Source organism: Botryllus schlosseri, chromosome 10, assembly GCF_051294905.1.
Source record: "Botryllus schlosseri isolate E-star chromosome 10, Bs_hap1, whole genome shotgun sequence".
Lineage (NCBI taxonomy): Eukaryota > Metazoa > Chordata > Ascidiacea > Stolidobranchia > Styelidae > Botryllus > Botryllus schlosseri.
This window is the reverse complement of record NC_137245.1, coordinates 22,107,949-22,123,062: the sequence shown is the minus strand read 5'-3', so window position 1 is coordinate 22,123,062 and position 15,114 is coordinate 22,107,949. Positions and strand designations below refer to the sequence as shown.

Here is a 15,114-nt window from a genome sequence, read left to right as displayed (position 1 = left end):
GCCGTAAGTACACGCGACTGCATTCTGTCTACCAACTAGAATGGAATTTAAGTATGGCCTAAAGGTCCGCTTTCTAATGATCACAAGCTGTTTGATATTTGATGATAGAATTGATCTATAGCCTATGTGGCAACGAGAATACCGCGCTATGTGAGAAATTGAGAATCATATCGCAACAAAACCAAGCATGGATTCGTGTGCAGTGTGCACTGTGCACTGTCCAGTGTCCAGGTTTAGTTGTCGCTTAAGTTATAACTGTATTTCCGACTCCGCGCCAGTAATATAGCATTGTTAACGACATACGCATGTTCTGTCTACGCGTGATGACGGATTTCGTAACGATACATTCTATTTGTTATTCAGAGGTTCGTAACGCAAGCGGATCGACCATCAAATATAACCAAGTCAAAAACAAAAACAAATGCTAAAAATTCTGACTGAGGACGGCCACCGCATAAACCACATCGCATATTGTTGAGTTGTTGCAGTAAATGTAATTCTGGGATTTGGCGCGTAACGTTGGGCCTCACCCTCAAGTCCTCACTTCAGAGGATACACTCGATGCCGAAGTGCTCTGTACTAAGAGATGAAGTGCTACCATACGAGTCGCCACTCGCCAAATAAATTTTAGTCTCGTTATGCAAGTGTGTCCTATGTTCAAAATTTACACGAGACGAGACGCGAAGCGGAAATTAGTGACGAAGCGTAAAATTTGCTTGATTTCATGTAATTCTATACCAGGGGGTGATGACGGTCGTTCCACCGTACCCTGCCATAATTATGGTATAATACATGATTTTGCGTTCAACTATCTAGATTACTAATCATTTTATTTGCATACCACATTTTCAGAACATGTATGATACTGGTAAAGGTTGCCTACTCTCCCAACACGCACGACGTAGTCGGTTAACCAAACCGAACCGAATCAGTGTAGCTGAAACAATTGAACAATACAATTTGACGAAAATGGTGATTATAGTATTCTGGTCCGACCGCTTACGGACACAATATCGGTTCTAATACCAATACCGAGAAAAACATTACCGAGAATGGACATTACCGAAAATTAAATGCAACTTTTTACTGCAACTTTTGTCAAAAATAAGAACATCTTTCCACGGATTTGGCTGCAACAAAAAATTGCCCTATAGTCATTACCGAGAATAGACACCACCGAGAATGGCCATTTCGGAGAATGGTCAATGCCAAGAATCTAACTTACTGAGGCGGACGTTGTCGAGAAATATATATATATATGAGAATCGACACCGAATTGGCAACGCCGTGATGCACATATACACGACCTGTACAGTGTATATATGCATAACATGCCTGCATTGCATGCATTACATTCTGGGTGATGTCCATTCTCGGTAATCGTCCATTCCCGGTTTTGGCATTCTCGGTAATGGTTGTCTCGGTACCAACCATATTTAGCATGTCAAGGACACAATATTCCACGTAGAAGATTACAAATGATGGGATTCACAGTCAAATCGCAGTCCTGCAGACGTAACCTATCTCAAAAACATCGATGCAAGCTAAGCTCTAGTTGCGGTCAAACCCAGATGTTGACGAAATTACAATCGGCAAGATACTACACTGCATGTAAGTCCCCTCATCAGTCAAAATATTCAATGAAGCGATTGCATCTTCCGAAATGAGCTCCAATGGTTTACGTCGTAGCGAAACCATTTCTATTTTATGCATAGGCTATAGGATCTAAGGATAGTATATATGCGAGATTAGTATTGCTATTGCTATCGCATCGAATAGTTGAATTAAGATACAGGAATGACAGCATTTTAAGACGACGTATTTAATATCCGGAGATACAGCATATATTTAGATCCGTCTGATAAGATTTTGCTAAGTACCGCAAAAGTGGTAGTAGGTCTGCACTACAGAATTTATTCTATGCAGCATTTGCGCCGATTGACCTACTCTGCACTGTTCGCTAAGCAACTCATTCGAGAGCACTTTCGTAAAGTAACAAAAGTTAATGGGTCCCAATTCGATTAGCCTCTGTAGAAGTGCCCTTGATCTCTATACCGCCACTGAACGAGGTTTCTGAACAAAAGCAATCCACCATAGCATAGGCTACATCGCGTATCCTTCGAATCTACTTGGCATTAAAATTATTTAATCACAGCATCATCCGTGACGGGTATTATCGGAAAAGACATGCCCAGAAACGAAGAGATAGCTGCAGCTTTTGAGCAATTGAGCAATTGGGCATGGATTATGGAGGTACCAGCCTGGATTGTTCCCAGGCAATATCTCGCTATAATCTTCTACTATACATTGTACAGTGTCAGCACTATGACAATAACCCACACAGCATAACGTCGATTATTTTACCAATTAACTCACAAACGTTGAATTGGTGAAGTAAAGCAGCAAACCAGTCCTACTTTTACGCAAAGCGGTCGCTCGAAATAGTAACAGAGACGGGTTATCTATTTATTGCTGTTGTAATGTTGTTCCTATTCCTAAATAAGATCGCATCCATGAGCTTCCCTTATTCCGAAGTAAATTCTCTCTGACGAAGAGCATCGCCGGTAATAGCGCATACTGTGCAACGGATAGGTAACTCTTCAGTCTTCAAATTAGACTTCAAATTAGACTTTGAGTCACAACTCTGATATGCCGCGTTTGACGCAAGTTACCTCTGATGCATTTGTTCCGCAGTTCCGCAACGAGCTTCAACATTTATAAAACCATTTGATTAATTGGTAGCGCACTATACTATATCATGCAGTTGGTACCGCAAATGTGTTGTTATCGCAATCCTCGGTGGCATGTGTAATAATAACGTACATTATCATTGTTGCTCTAAACGTGAATGCAGCAGCCTTGATATGCATCAATACCGTGAGCCCAAAACATTATCACTCATTCACAATTCTCATGGCCTCGTTGCCATGGTTCACCGGATCTCACATCACTCACATTCCATTCCGTCGGAACGCTGCCCCATAAATGGAGAAAATGAAAATGCCAGTCAGGCGCCAAGATTTAAAATCGGTTACCGAATTTTTCGTGATCGCCTATACACTCAAAACCACTATAAGCGGTGTATTTGTTTGGCGTTCGTTCATCTTTCCCGCTCGGTTAACCTCCACGAACTTGTCGGCGATCATGAAATCGGCACGACTTATTCGGGTGTTTACAAATAACCGCACAATATATATTATATAAGAAGTATTTAAAATTGAAAACGCCAGTCTTCGTGTATTATCACCAGTACTAATTTGGGTTAACATACGTCCTCTTTTAAGAGGATTTGTCCGCTTTTTCGACTTTTTTGAAAGTGTCCTCGGAGGACGCCTAGATGTCCTCTCTTTTGAAAATTTTTTGAGAATTCTGGTTAAATGTACGTGGAAATTGGACTGAGATATAGGAAATCAGCGGCCATGTAACGGTCCGAGGGGTTTTTCAGGACTTGAGCCAGACAAATGATCTTTTCTTAGTCAACCGACCACAAAGTCAGGCGAAATTTACCAATATTTTCAGGATTTCACTCCGGTATTGTAATTCTGAAAATTTTGAAAATGTGTCCTCTTTTCAGATTCCCAAAGTATGGTAACCCTAATACTAATAAACAGAAACAATGGGTGCTCACTGCTCATTGCCCAGAGAAGGTCCCAACACTGCATCAATTAAACCTCATTCTTTCCCACCAAAATTCACGGAGTAGACATGTAAGTGTGCATAAATAGCGACAGGGGTAAGTCCTTTCTATCGAAAGATCTCCATGATTTTGGTACCAGAGGTTGTGGCGACCGATGGCACCACTCGCATCACCCTATGGGTAATAGTCTAATACAGTGGTTCTTAACCTTTTTTCTTCCAGCGCCCCCTTTCAAAAATTATCGTGCTCCAGCGCCCCCCAACTTCATATTGCAAGGAATGTAATAAAGACAATGAGTAAGAGGGAGGGCCGTAATAGCACTACGTCAACCCTCCTAAAAACGATTGCCTTGCGCACCCATAGCGTGATAAACTGTACCTCTGAGGGCTTCGCCCCCACGAGCCCCATATCGTGATTTTGATGGTCAGCAAAGTTTGTGTGGCCTGGTCGCCCCAGGTACCAAATTTTCTATAATGCATGAATGGAAAGGTGGTAATTACATATATAACTCGCTATAAACTTTTCATCCTCTCAGCCCACGTAATCAGATTTACCAGTAGCACTGAGTGAGCTGTTGTATAGGAAAATAAAGGGCACGTAATTGATGATTAAACATATTCGGGCGTGCCCGCAGGTACAATGATTCGTTACCAGGGCCGTAACAGCACTTCGTCAGCCCCCCTCCAAACAAAAAACGTTGGTCCAGGGCCCCCATCGGGTGATAAACCAAACTTCCGGGAGACTTCACTCCCAGACCTCTATTAGGCTGTCCACTATTGGCTGATAGCCTATTAGGTATCTACATTGGGTGTCCATTTACTGAGGCAGCTATGCTCGCCTAGTCGCGCGAAGCGCGAAAAATTTCACTACTTAATGATTAAATTGGTCAATATCATCGGGAATTGCATGTAAATTGAGATCAATTTTTATCCTCTCTCTGCTCATGTAAACACATTTACCGGTAGAGCTGAGTGAGGTGCAATGTTCCCTCCAAGCTGCGCATGTGCGCAGTGCTGACACGGTCTCTGCGCACAGGAAATCTACGTTGCGCACAACAAATCCGAAGTTATTACCTTTTTTTAGTCGTTACGCACTGTTATCCAAGGGTCAGCGCAGTGAGTTGTTGACTGTGCGCAGACTCATCAAAAGTTGACGCGAACATTGTGAGGTTTCTTGAAAACTGTAGGGCCCGTTACTAATAATTAAACATGTTCATGCGGGCGAGCCCGTTGGTATGACTTCGTTGCATGATGTTATTTCGTGACCCCCTGTCTGCAATATCAAAAAATATAGAATCGCTCAACGGGGATATCGCCCAACAGGAATATCCCTGTCGCCCAATCGTACTAATCTAAAAGACGCACCAATTTCAGATTGGTATTTCCTCACTGACATATAATTTTTCCCTGCCAGATGGAATTCGTCTTCTGAGGTTCAGATTGCCAAGACAGGAACATTCGGTGTCAGTCATTTAGGCGCCCATGGACAATCAAACCTGTATGTATTTTGAAGGCTATAAGTAGCGAAGTTTTCGGTGTTAATTTGCCCTGAATACTCATTAAGGATAAGTCCTATCACCAAATCATCTACTGCAAAGCCGTTTTTCTCCAGCGCCCCCCATACCGCCCCCCTGAGCCCAGCGCCCCCCATATCGCCCCCTGAGCGCTTCCGCCCCCCTTCAAAGTCGCCAGCGCCCCCTGGGGGGCGCTGTGGGCAAGGTTAAGAACCACTGGTCTAATAGAACAGCCAGTGTGAGCGAGCGAATCAAACCATATTGAAGTCAATCAAACTATTGCTCGCATCTCTCAAATTGCTGGAGAGTGCCGGGAATTAATTGTATTATCGGAAGGCTTGTCTTCTATACGGTCATAATTATATAGTGGAAAGTGGGGCACAATGGATACAGGGACGCAATGGTGGAAATATTTTAAAATCCTATTGCAAGAATATACATCGCTTCGATGATTAAGTAGTGTCAAATCAGCCGCAATCCCGATGCGGTTTAATTTCGCCTGGGTCGCTGTTTTTGTTAGAAAATGAAGAGTTTATCAATTGCTGAAATTTTGAGGTTTTGTTCTGAAGAAATGGGTGGGTATGGTACATTTAGACAATTGGGCTGGGGCACAATGGTCCGTTCATTTGATTTCCAAGGCAAATGTTACAAAGTACATAAAAATTAACAGAAGAGTGCGCAGAAGCAAGGGTGTCACGAACACTCCCTTAAAACATCCCTTGAAATGTCTAGCAATAAATGGAGAACATCAAGGTTATTTACCACCCCTTATAATCAATGTGGGTCAATAAGGAGCCGGCAGCGATCTTCACGCAAGTTTCATAACTATTCCGAACTTCCGAATAAACGAAAACCGGTTTTCGACGCCTTTTATCCACCCTTTTCTTCAAAAGTTCTCAGTTTCCTGCTAACTGATGCCGTGTTAAATTTTTTAATACTTTAATCCAATGCTTTTCAACCTGTGGGACGGTACGCACTTGTGCGGATGAAAAAAATTGCAGTGCGGATGACAAACGTGGTGCGGATGGCAATCCGAATGAATGCGGACGAAATTCGTAAATATTTGTTATTTCTTCTGACGTGGAATAATTCAAATAAATCTAATAGCAAATTCAAGTGCAGTGGGTCCCTGACTTTTGTCGTTGCGTTAAAACTTGTGTGATTTACGACGCACCACTCATCGCAGATTTTACAATACTTTAGTCTCGCATCAGCCGCAGTGAATTAATATTTACGCATTATAATTATTACGTGATCAAAAGTCTGGTTCGAAAACGGCTGTAGTGGCAGCCGCAGTGCATCCGCACGTCTGACCCTGCGACACTCAGGGAAAAATGAGGTTAAATTGACTTTCTGATTTCTTTCTCTGACAAATCGTCATATTTTCGTAATAACGGTCGATTAGCACGAGACTTGACGATGGTTGTAAGTACCACCATTACTACTGGGATAGCAGAGAGGGGCGGCGTAAGACTTAGAATGCGACTGCAATAGTCAATAGGTAGAATTGTGGCGAGATAACGTTTGTAGTATAATCCACAGCTGCAACACTATGGGTTGCGGGTTCGAGTCCGACCTATAGGCCGACTCCAGAATTCCTACCTAAGTGTGGAAGGTTTATCTAGGCTCCTCCTCGCCATCTGATCCGTGTAAGCGGTGTCTTAAAAAGCCCAGAAGTGGGCCGTACTACAAGTCGGCAGATGCGGAATCAAAATGAAGACAGTCGGCCTGGTGTAAATCACCATAGTATAGTGGACAAATGTGGTGTAGAAATGCCATCATCGCGATTGCAACTTGTGTGTAAACGCTACGGAACAGCGAAAAACGGAGTATAGAATATTGATATCGCACTGCAATGGTGGGCACATAATTCGTTGATAGTGAAGTCATTACCTGAGACAATCGTCACGGTCATTATCGCAAATATTTGCGCATAGGAATGGTACGCAGTTTTTATAGATAACTAAGGTATCTATTATTTGTTCCGGTTTGTTAAACCATGAGAATAAAACTAACTTTATGCGTTGCGATCAACCGGTTTCCTTAATCCTATGAGTTGTTCAATCCTGATGAACGCGCATCCGCACGGACTCCGTCCACGTGGCCTGGATTTTAGTTCCACCGTCGTGGGGAATAAGCATATAGCTATTATAACGAAACAGGCTAACTACGAACAATTTTAAAGGAGATTTCGGTGAATGGAATGCGGAAGGGAAGTGGGAAAGGGAGTTTTATGGGTTTATAATTTGTAAATCTGACTCTAACGGGGTCAGTGCCTTACCAGCCATAAACCTCACCGCACATCACTGGTAGACTAATGCGTTTCAGATTCCGGGGTTAAGGGTCGTTCAATTTCGCGGGGCATGGTGACCCAAAATGATGGGTAAGCTTTGAAATTTTTCCTACATTCTTAGGCATATTTTTCCTAGATTCCGTCCATTAAACAATGCATATTTGTTGGTTAGCATACAATTGCAGTGCCTTATGCAAGCATATGTCATAATTCATCATTTACGATTGTATTTCTTCGTTTTCAATGTTTGCACAAATTTGAGTTCTCTTATGATGGCAGGGGCGGGCAACTTCTCCAGTCGGCGGGCAGGATATTGGAAAATTAAGTCAAATCAATCCGAGCCGGATTGCTGAATCAATACATTATTCGCCCATTTATCCACATGTACAAGGAATAAATCGTGTTTTAACGACAGCAATGTCACTTCAAAGCCATTTCTCGCTGATAATGACAAGTCGATGAGGATTTGAGAGCAGCATTGTCACACAGGCGCCGCCATGTCTGCTTCTGTCTGATCAATTAACACACGGTGCAACTCTTAATTAAGATTTCAAGACGTTCGATAAGCCCGGTACCTCAAATTTACCAAGATATCAATTCATTAGCTTTGGGTACATCGTAAATGCCTATAATGCAAGTCTTCTCGCTTCGTCGAACTTGCGCGTAAGCTCCACTCTAGCACGCTGCATACATACGTATATAATAACTAGGGATGGTGTGAACCTCTGAAAGGTTCAGGTTCGTGTGAACGCAAACCTTTTTGAAAGGTTCTGTGTGAACGCGAACGTGAACCTCATGACGTCACGTGACGTCATATTGCTAATTCCAACCCTACATTTCAGTGAAGTGATACCTAGCGACGACTCGGGCCACATAATGCCACAATGCTGAAGTACATATTGACGTTTTAATCGTCGACAATTGTATCAACTGGGGCGATAAAATGATATAATAATCCCGTAAAATCAATATCTTCCGTCGCTTTGTCGACAATTTCGACCAGGACTTGCAAAAGCTTACGCCTAAACGGTCTAGGCCTGACCGGACAATGTATTCGGCGTCTGAGTATTGCGAGGTTGATATTGAGCAGAGTGTAAAACGGGTTTCTATACTTGCTACCGATATTGTCCCGTTAACAAGTTATACAGCAGTAGCCACCACCCCAATCGCACGGATTTTGTGTTTTATGATACAATAAACATATGAAGTCAAGATTGACCCCGTACACCTGCTAGATATTTTACATCAGACAACGAAACCAAAGATGTAATAATGAAGTGAAAATTGTAATACATGAAAAAGGTTCACAGTGCAGACTGCAGAACCTACCAAGATTCGTTTGGGAATGTGAACCTCTAAATTTCTGAGGTTCACACACAGAACGCGGACGTGATCCTCACGTTCACACCATCCCTAATAATAACATACAGTCACTAAAATTTGACGTTTAAGAAAGTAGTGGGGAGTCCCGGCGAGGCCGCGGGCCACATTATCATGTTAGACGGGAAACTGTCCGCGGGCCGTATGTTGCCCGTCCCTGTCTTATGGGATAGTTGTTTTGACACATTTCTTAGCTCTGAACCCATATCGCTGTGCAGACGGACGAGGATCGAGATAAATCAATTCGGTATATATGACCTTTATTACATCATTTACGAACAAATATAATATTATTATTACTAAAACTATGACGTACCACCACGTATGGTCATGTGACACATACCGATAGTTCCTAGAATGGATGAGATTAGAGAGAGTGCGGATAAAAAGTAAATTTCAGCATACACGCAGAAGAAATTCGACAGTATGTAAACAATCGCTATCCCGAGAGCTGAGGATCCTGTTTGTATGATAAACGACGAGTCTAGGTCGTCATATTCGCTAGCCACCCAATAAGACGTCATTTTGCGTACGCCATAAGTCACGCCTCCGATACCAGCTAGCAAGTAAATGACGAAAATAAATTCTAGCGACGGACTCCAGAAAAGCGCTGTAAAATATAACACTAGTTCGATAACACACGAAAACCAAATCATTCCTGACAATTTAATTAAACCGCGAATTCGATTACAAATCATGCTCATGATAAAAGCTGTCCCGTACGAAATTGAGATGAAAAGCCCCAGTTTTTGAACACCAACCGTGCAAGACACAAAAGCTCTACTAAATTCAGACCACACAAAACCTATAACCAATCCCTCTTGGATATGGATTGGGATCATTAATATTCTATAATTCGAAGCTACATGACGGATCGTTTGATAAAATGATTTTCTGAATTTCGATACGGCTTCTCTGCCAACGTCAAGCAATCGTTCATTTTCCAAACTAAGGCCTCCCGGCATCAGTTTTGTTTCATTCGGAATAACAGCCCAGTGTATCAGAACCCCAAGGATTTGAGCAGCACAAAACACTCCCAAATATATTATAAGAGATAATTGAGTTGGAATCAACTTCCCATAGAGATTCGGATTATAAGTAAAGGCGTCCTTTCTCGAACAGTCTGTTGACCCGCATGATGATATGTTGGCAGAAAAGTGATGGTTTGATATATTTCCAATCTTGGATTTGAATTCGCTGTCTTTTAGAATCAGCGTCGGTATTGTGCTGATTATTGTCTGCGCAAGAGCACAGATGGACAAAAACGTCGCCACTGCAGATGACTTGCTCATTCTCCTAGTGTTCACGTCCACATTTTCATGAAGAGAACTCACTATAGATCCGATTGCTCCCCCTACAATACTCTCTCCAATTCCAATCAGCATCCCGGCCGATGTAACTAACCAGAAGCGAGGATAAAACAGAGTCATTGTGAATATAACTGATGGAATTTCGCCAACTATTATACACAGCTTACGGCCCAGTATATGAACCAGGGGAACATAGACCAATACTGTTGCAACGCATAATATTTCGTACGATAAGACGCTGGTCGGCCCCAGTCCATGCTTCACGCCAATACTCGTTTGCGTATTCAATAAGATATTTTGCGTGCCAATTACTAATGCATATCCAACAGACAAAACATACAATCTTAATTTCGTATCCATCTCGACGTTGCCTCATTATAAACGCAGCGTTTGGCGTGAGATGTTAGGCTTGCATCCACTCCACAACAAAAAAACAAAAACTGGATCAATGAAATACTCGATCATTCGCGGAAGACATCTGACAACCGGTTTCCTATTGAACAATTATTCTGTATCAATCGTGCCACCACACGAATTGGTGGTGGAAACAACGGAGATTTTAGAAATTTTTGATTACGGAGGACAGAAATGTCCATGAGAATGTTAACTACAAGCAGCGTAATTTGATATGTCCTTCAAGGACGACACGATATCACATTATACAAGCATAAGTAGGCATACTCACATGCTGAGGAAATGCATTGATGTCAAAAAGATCTACTTCCAGCGAACCTAATTCAATTCATTTGCACTTTCATACGGAAACTACAATGAACACTGTGCAGTTTGCACTCCATCGTATTCACATTATTATGCTGGCAAGTGAGATACTTGAGTAGGCCAACACCAAGTAGAAACATCATCGTCACGGTGATTATGATTCTCATTGTAATTCGCCGTTGGAGCATTTTCTACTCATCGTTATTTATCATATTGACCATGAGTGATCGCGGAAATGATCACGAGAATAAAATCGGTCGCGATCTCGAGGGTTTGGGAAACTGATGCAAAGGGACGAGATCGCAACAACATTAGGGTTACCATATTTTGGAAATCTGAAAAGAGGCCACTTTTTCAGAATTTTCAGACTTGCAAACCCGGAGGAAAATCTTGAGAAAATGGTAAATTTTCCCCACTTCGTGGTCGGTTGACTAAAAAATAAAAAAAGGTCAACTTTCTCGCTCAGTGCCCAAAATACAGTTTTTCCTTCACATTATCAACTTTCCGGCTCAGCTTTCGAAATACCCGCCGGAGCGTTACTTCGGTGCTGATTTACGGCATCTCAGTCGAATTTGGCCGTGAATTTGACCAAAATTCTTAAAAAAGAGGACAAAATCCCAAAAAGATAACAAAAGGGCGTCCTCCAAGGACACTTTAAAAAAAGTCAAAAAAGAGGACAAATCCTCTTAAAAGAGGACGTATGGTAACCCTAAAAATAGCGACATGCGAGTGAAACTTGTAAGGCCTTTAGGCAAATATATTAATGATATTTCTGTTTCTTCCGAAGTTGAAATTTCTACAGATGGACAGTGCTGATAAAGCGACTCAATGATTTCCTACTACACAGTGTACAATGTAAAATTGCACATGCCCTTCGGTGCTGATTCATGGCATATCAGTCGCATTTTGCTATAAATATGACCTACATTGTCCAAAAAGAGGACAACATCTCAAAAAAGATGACAAAAGGGCGCCCTCCGAGGACACTTTCAAAAAAGAGGACAATTAATCCTCTTAAAAGAGGACGTATGGTAACCCTACCCTATAATAATATCAGTGTTGGGATCAAGTCACTACCTTCGAGTCACGAGTCATCTCGAGTCATTGCAGATTTTGACTCGAGTCAAGTCAAGTCAATCGATTTTCGAAGGTGACTTGAGTCAAGTCAAATCACTCGATTTTCGGAGGTGACTCGAGTCAAGTCGAGTCGAGTCAAGTCAAGTCAAGTCACGAGTCAAGTCACAATTCAAATCAAATTGAATTTTCGAAGTATGAGTGATGATTCAAAGTCATGACATTTTGCCAGCTGTGTGAAAAACAGATTAATTAACCTTTATCTTGAAACAAATAACGAATATAAGGTTAAATATACAAGCAAAAAGGCGTTGTATGGGTTGTATCCAGACATGGGGTAATCGCGATTAGAAATCGTAATAGATTACGACGATTACAGCATTTTCAAGTAATCGTAATCGCAATCGATTACATTCGAAAAAATCCCGAAGTAATCGTAATCGACTACTTCCAATATTTAATCGATTTCTTTGTGAAAGAACGATTACTTTTTATTTGTACAAGGACTGTGACATAAACTGAACACTCGTGAACAAGGAAGAGATATTATACCAGTTATTGAGAGCGTAAACATCTGATTTTCAAATGCCACTGGTCATTATTACGCCAGAGGTAGCCTATTAGCTTTGCTCGTCTTTGCGTAAGAAGTGTCCACTGTCCAGTGTCCACTCATTGTAAATAGATATTCGATGTCCATTAGTGTGATTGTAAGAAAACCCACCGTGCTGTATATCGGGTTATCAATACATTTCAGACACCACTACCTCGCAACAGGATAATTAATCACCTCTAAGCCTAAGTTAAAATAGCAACTTTTGTATTGATGTTTGGTTCTGCTTTGTAATAGTTCTAATTCTATAGTTAAATGCAGTTTCACCGCGCTGCTTGGCGAGCAGTAGGCATATATGGTACGAACGTACACCAGACAAAGGTTTGAAATGTTGTACTCGTCAAACAAAACATTACGGTTTCCACAACGAAGCCTTAAAATCAACAGCTGCTGATATATATCATAACCGAGCCGTTGTTTTGCCGTTTTCGTAACGGAAGCTTGCATTATATTATCTGAATCAAGTTGAAGGCAGAATTTTATGTTCATTTTCTCGTATTCTCATATTATTCTACTTAAAACGGGCGCCAATCGCTATCTCACAATTGTTTATTGAACATTTGGACCTGCCGCCATAGCCATCGGCTTATATACCATGTTAGCGTGGGTTGTAGCTACAATAAGGATTAAAACAGCAAAAGTTTCCCCCACCCAAACATTGGTCTTGGGCCCCATAGAGTAGTCAATTTTGAAGTTGAAGATTGAATTTAATCAATAATATTGGTAATTGCATTATATTTCGTTTTTAATCCTATCTCAGCGCCCGATGGATGGCCAGATTTACCTGAAGAGCAGGGGGCGCGTAATTCATAATTTTAACATCTGGTATCTTGGAATAATTACTTTATTGTATGTTGTTAATTCGTGACCTCCGGTCTGTTATATAGCCAAAAGATATCGATGGTAGTGGCCCAAACATAGCAGAATAAAAGAAAAACTTGCGTGAGACGCACACACAAATTGTCATGTCTAATGCTCTGTGGGTGCCCGGGTGGCATTTGGATCGTGGGCTCAGATTGAAAGGAATAGACTGTTAGTCACGCCCACCCAGCGCGGCTATTGACAATGGACACATTATCTAAGTTTCGGCCAATGTCTTTCTTTAGTAGCACACTTCTTTTGATGTGTCGAGGAGCGGTATTGACTGGCACCTAAATGCCTATTACTATGAATTATACAAGCCTTATTTCTTGAGAGGGAGACGTATGCATTTTGAAATCAAAATCGCAAAGCTCAAAGAGAATTTCCAAGTTAATGAAATCTATCGAAAATACTCTTATAATTTATGTTGGTTTACGAAATACTTTTGAGTAGCCTCCAACCACGCTCTCCACCCTATCGGGGAATTTGGGGTGCGGCAGTTATGTACCTGGCAAAAATGCAAAACATTGTGTGCGATAAACCGTCCTCTATAAAATGGGCAATGGGTACATTATGACATAACAAGGAAATGTCCCATCTTTTGTAAGGACAGTTGTTATATCATTAGGCCTTTTTCAGCGCAATCCATGTATTGTCTTCCAATATAACTACTACGATGCAAAATAAATGTAATCGTGAGTAGACGTGATTACTTTTCCAATGTAATCGTAATCGTAATCGACTACTTCCTGATTTTGCTGGAATCGTAATCGCGTGATTCAGAAGTAATCGTAATCGCAATCGATTACATTCATGAAGTAATCACCCCATGTCTGGTTGTATCGCACTAATAAAATATGTGAGTATCTGTATATAGTTACATGCTACAGTCTGTTATTATCAGCCAAAATAGAGGGCCGGATACGAAGCCTCGAGAAGTTTAAACAAATCGACATGGTACGATGCACTACCCATCCGTGAGAATGTAAACGCATAAACTATATTCATTTGATTTAAGTCATACAAGAGGGTTGGTAAAGGTTAGCACTGCGCCATCTAAGAAACATAGCTAGTAGATTAATGTACTACTACCAGGGCAACGTAAGCTCTGATCATTTCGTTTGCGGCCAATTAATTTGTGATGTAACAAGGGAGGACCAGTGGAAGTGGAACGTACAATAAGTGAAAGACTGGTTGCTCTCGTTTCACTGGCGTATCGCGAATTATCCGAACATACACATGATACAGTGATTTAGTCGACACCATTTACTTATTGATGACTTGAAATTGACTCGTAAATTTTGCTCCGTCGTCAATCGACATTTCTGAAGCACCGAGTCAAGTCAAGTCAAGTCAAGTCATTTTTGCAAAGTGACTCGAGTCTGACTCGTGTCCAGTCATGACTCGAGTCATCCCAACAATGAATAATATACAATATGTAGTAGCGTTACTGGCGGTATACGGGACGTGTATGTTCTCGAGCAGCCATACATGCAGTGGCGACCGAGCACCGAAGTACTTTAGATCAGTGCTCTTCAACCTTTTTCGTCGTGGTACACCCTTTTAACATTTTCTCAAAACTCGTACACCCCTGACCGTATAATACACCGATAACGCAGAAAGCCTCGATTTGATTACATAATACGTCCGGATTCCAGCGGGGAGTCGCCATGGCGCATATAAAATTTGATACTGGGACTTAACACCGCGGAGACC

At 41.6% G+C, this 15,114-nt stretch overlaps 1 protein-coding gene across 1 annotated transcript; it reads right to left on the bottom strand.

The window, feature by feature from the left end:
• Positions 1-9,066: 9,066 nt before the first annotated feature.
• On the bottom strand, positions 9,067-10,577 carry LOC145447707 (protein unc-93 homolog A-like). Its single transcript, XM_080325958.1, has one exon. The coding sequence runs from the start codon at positions 10,491-10,493 to the stop codon at positions 9,129-9,131; it is 1,365 nt and encodes a 454-aa protein (XP_080182084.1). The 5' UTR covers positions 10,494-10,577; the 3' UTR covers positions 9,067-9,128.
• Between the last annotated feature and the right edge of the window lie 4,537 nt (positions 10,578-15,114).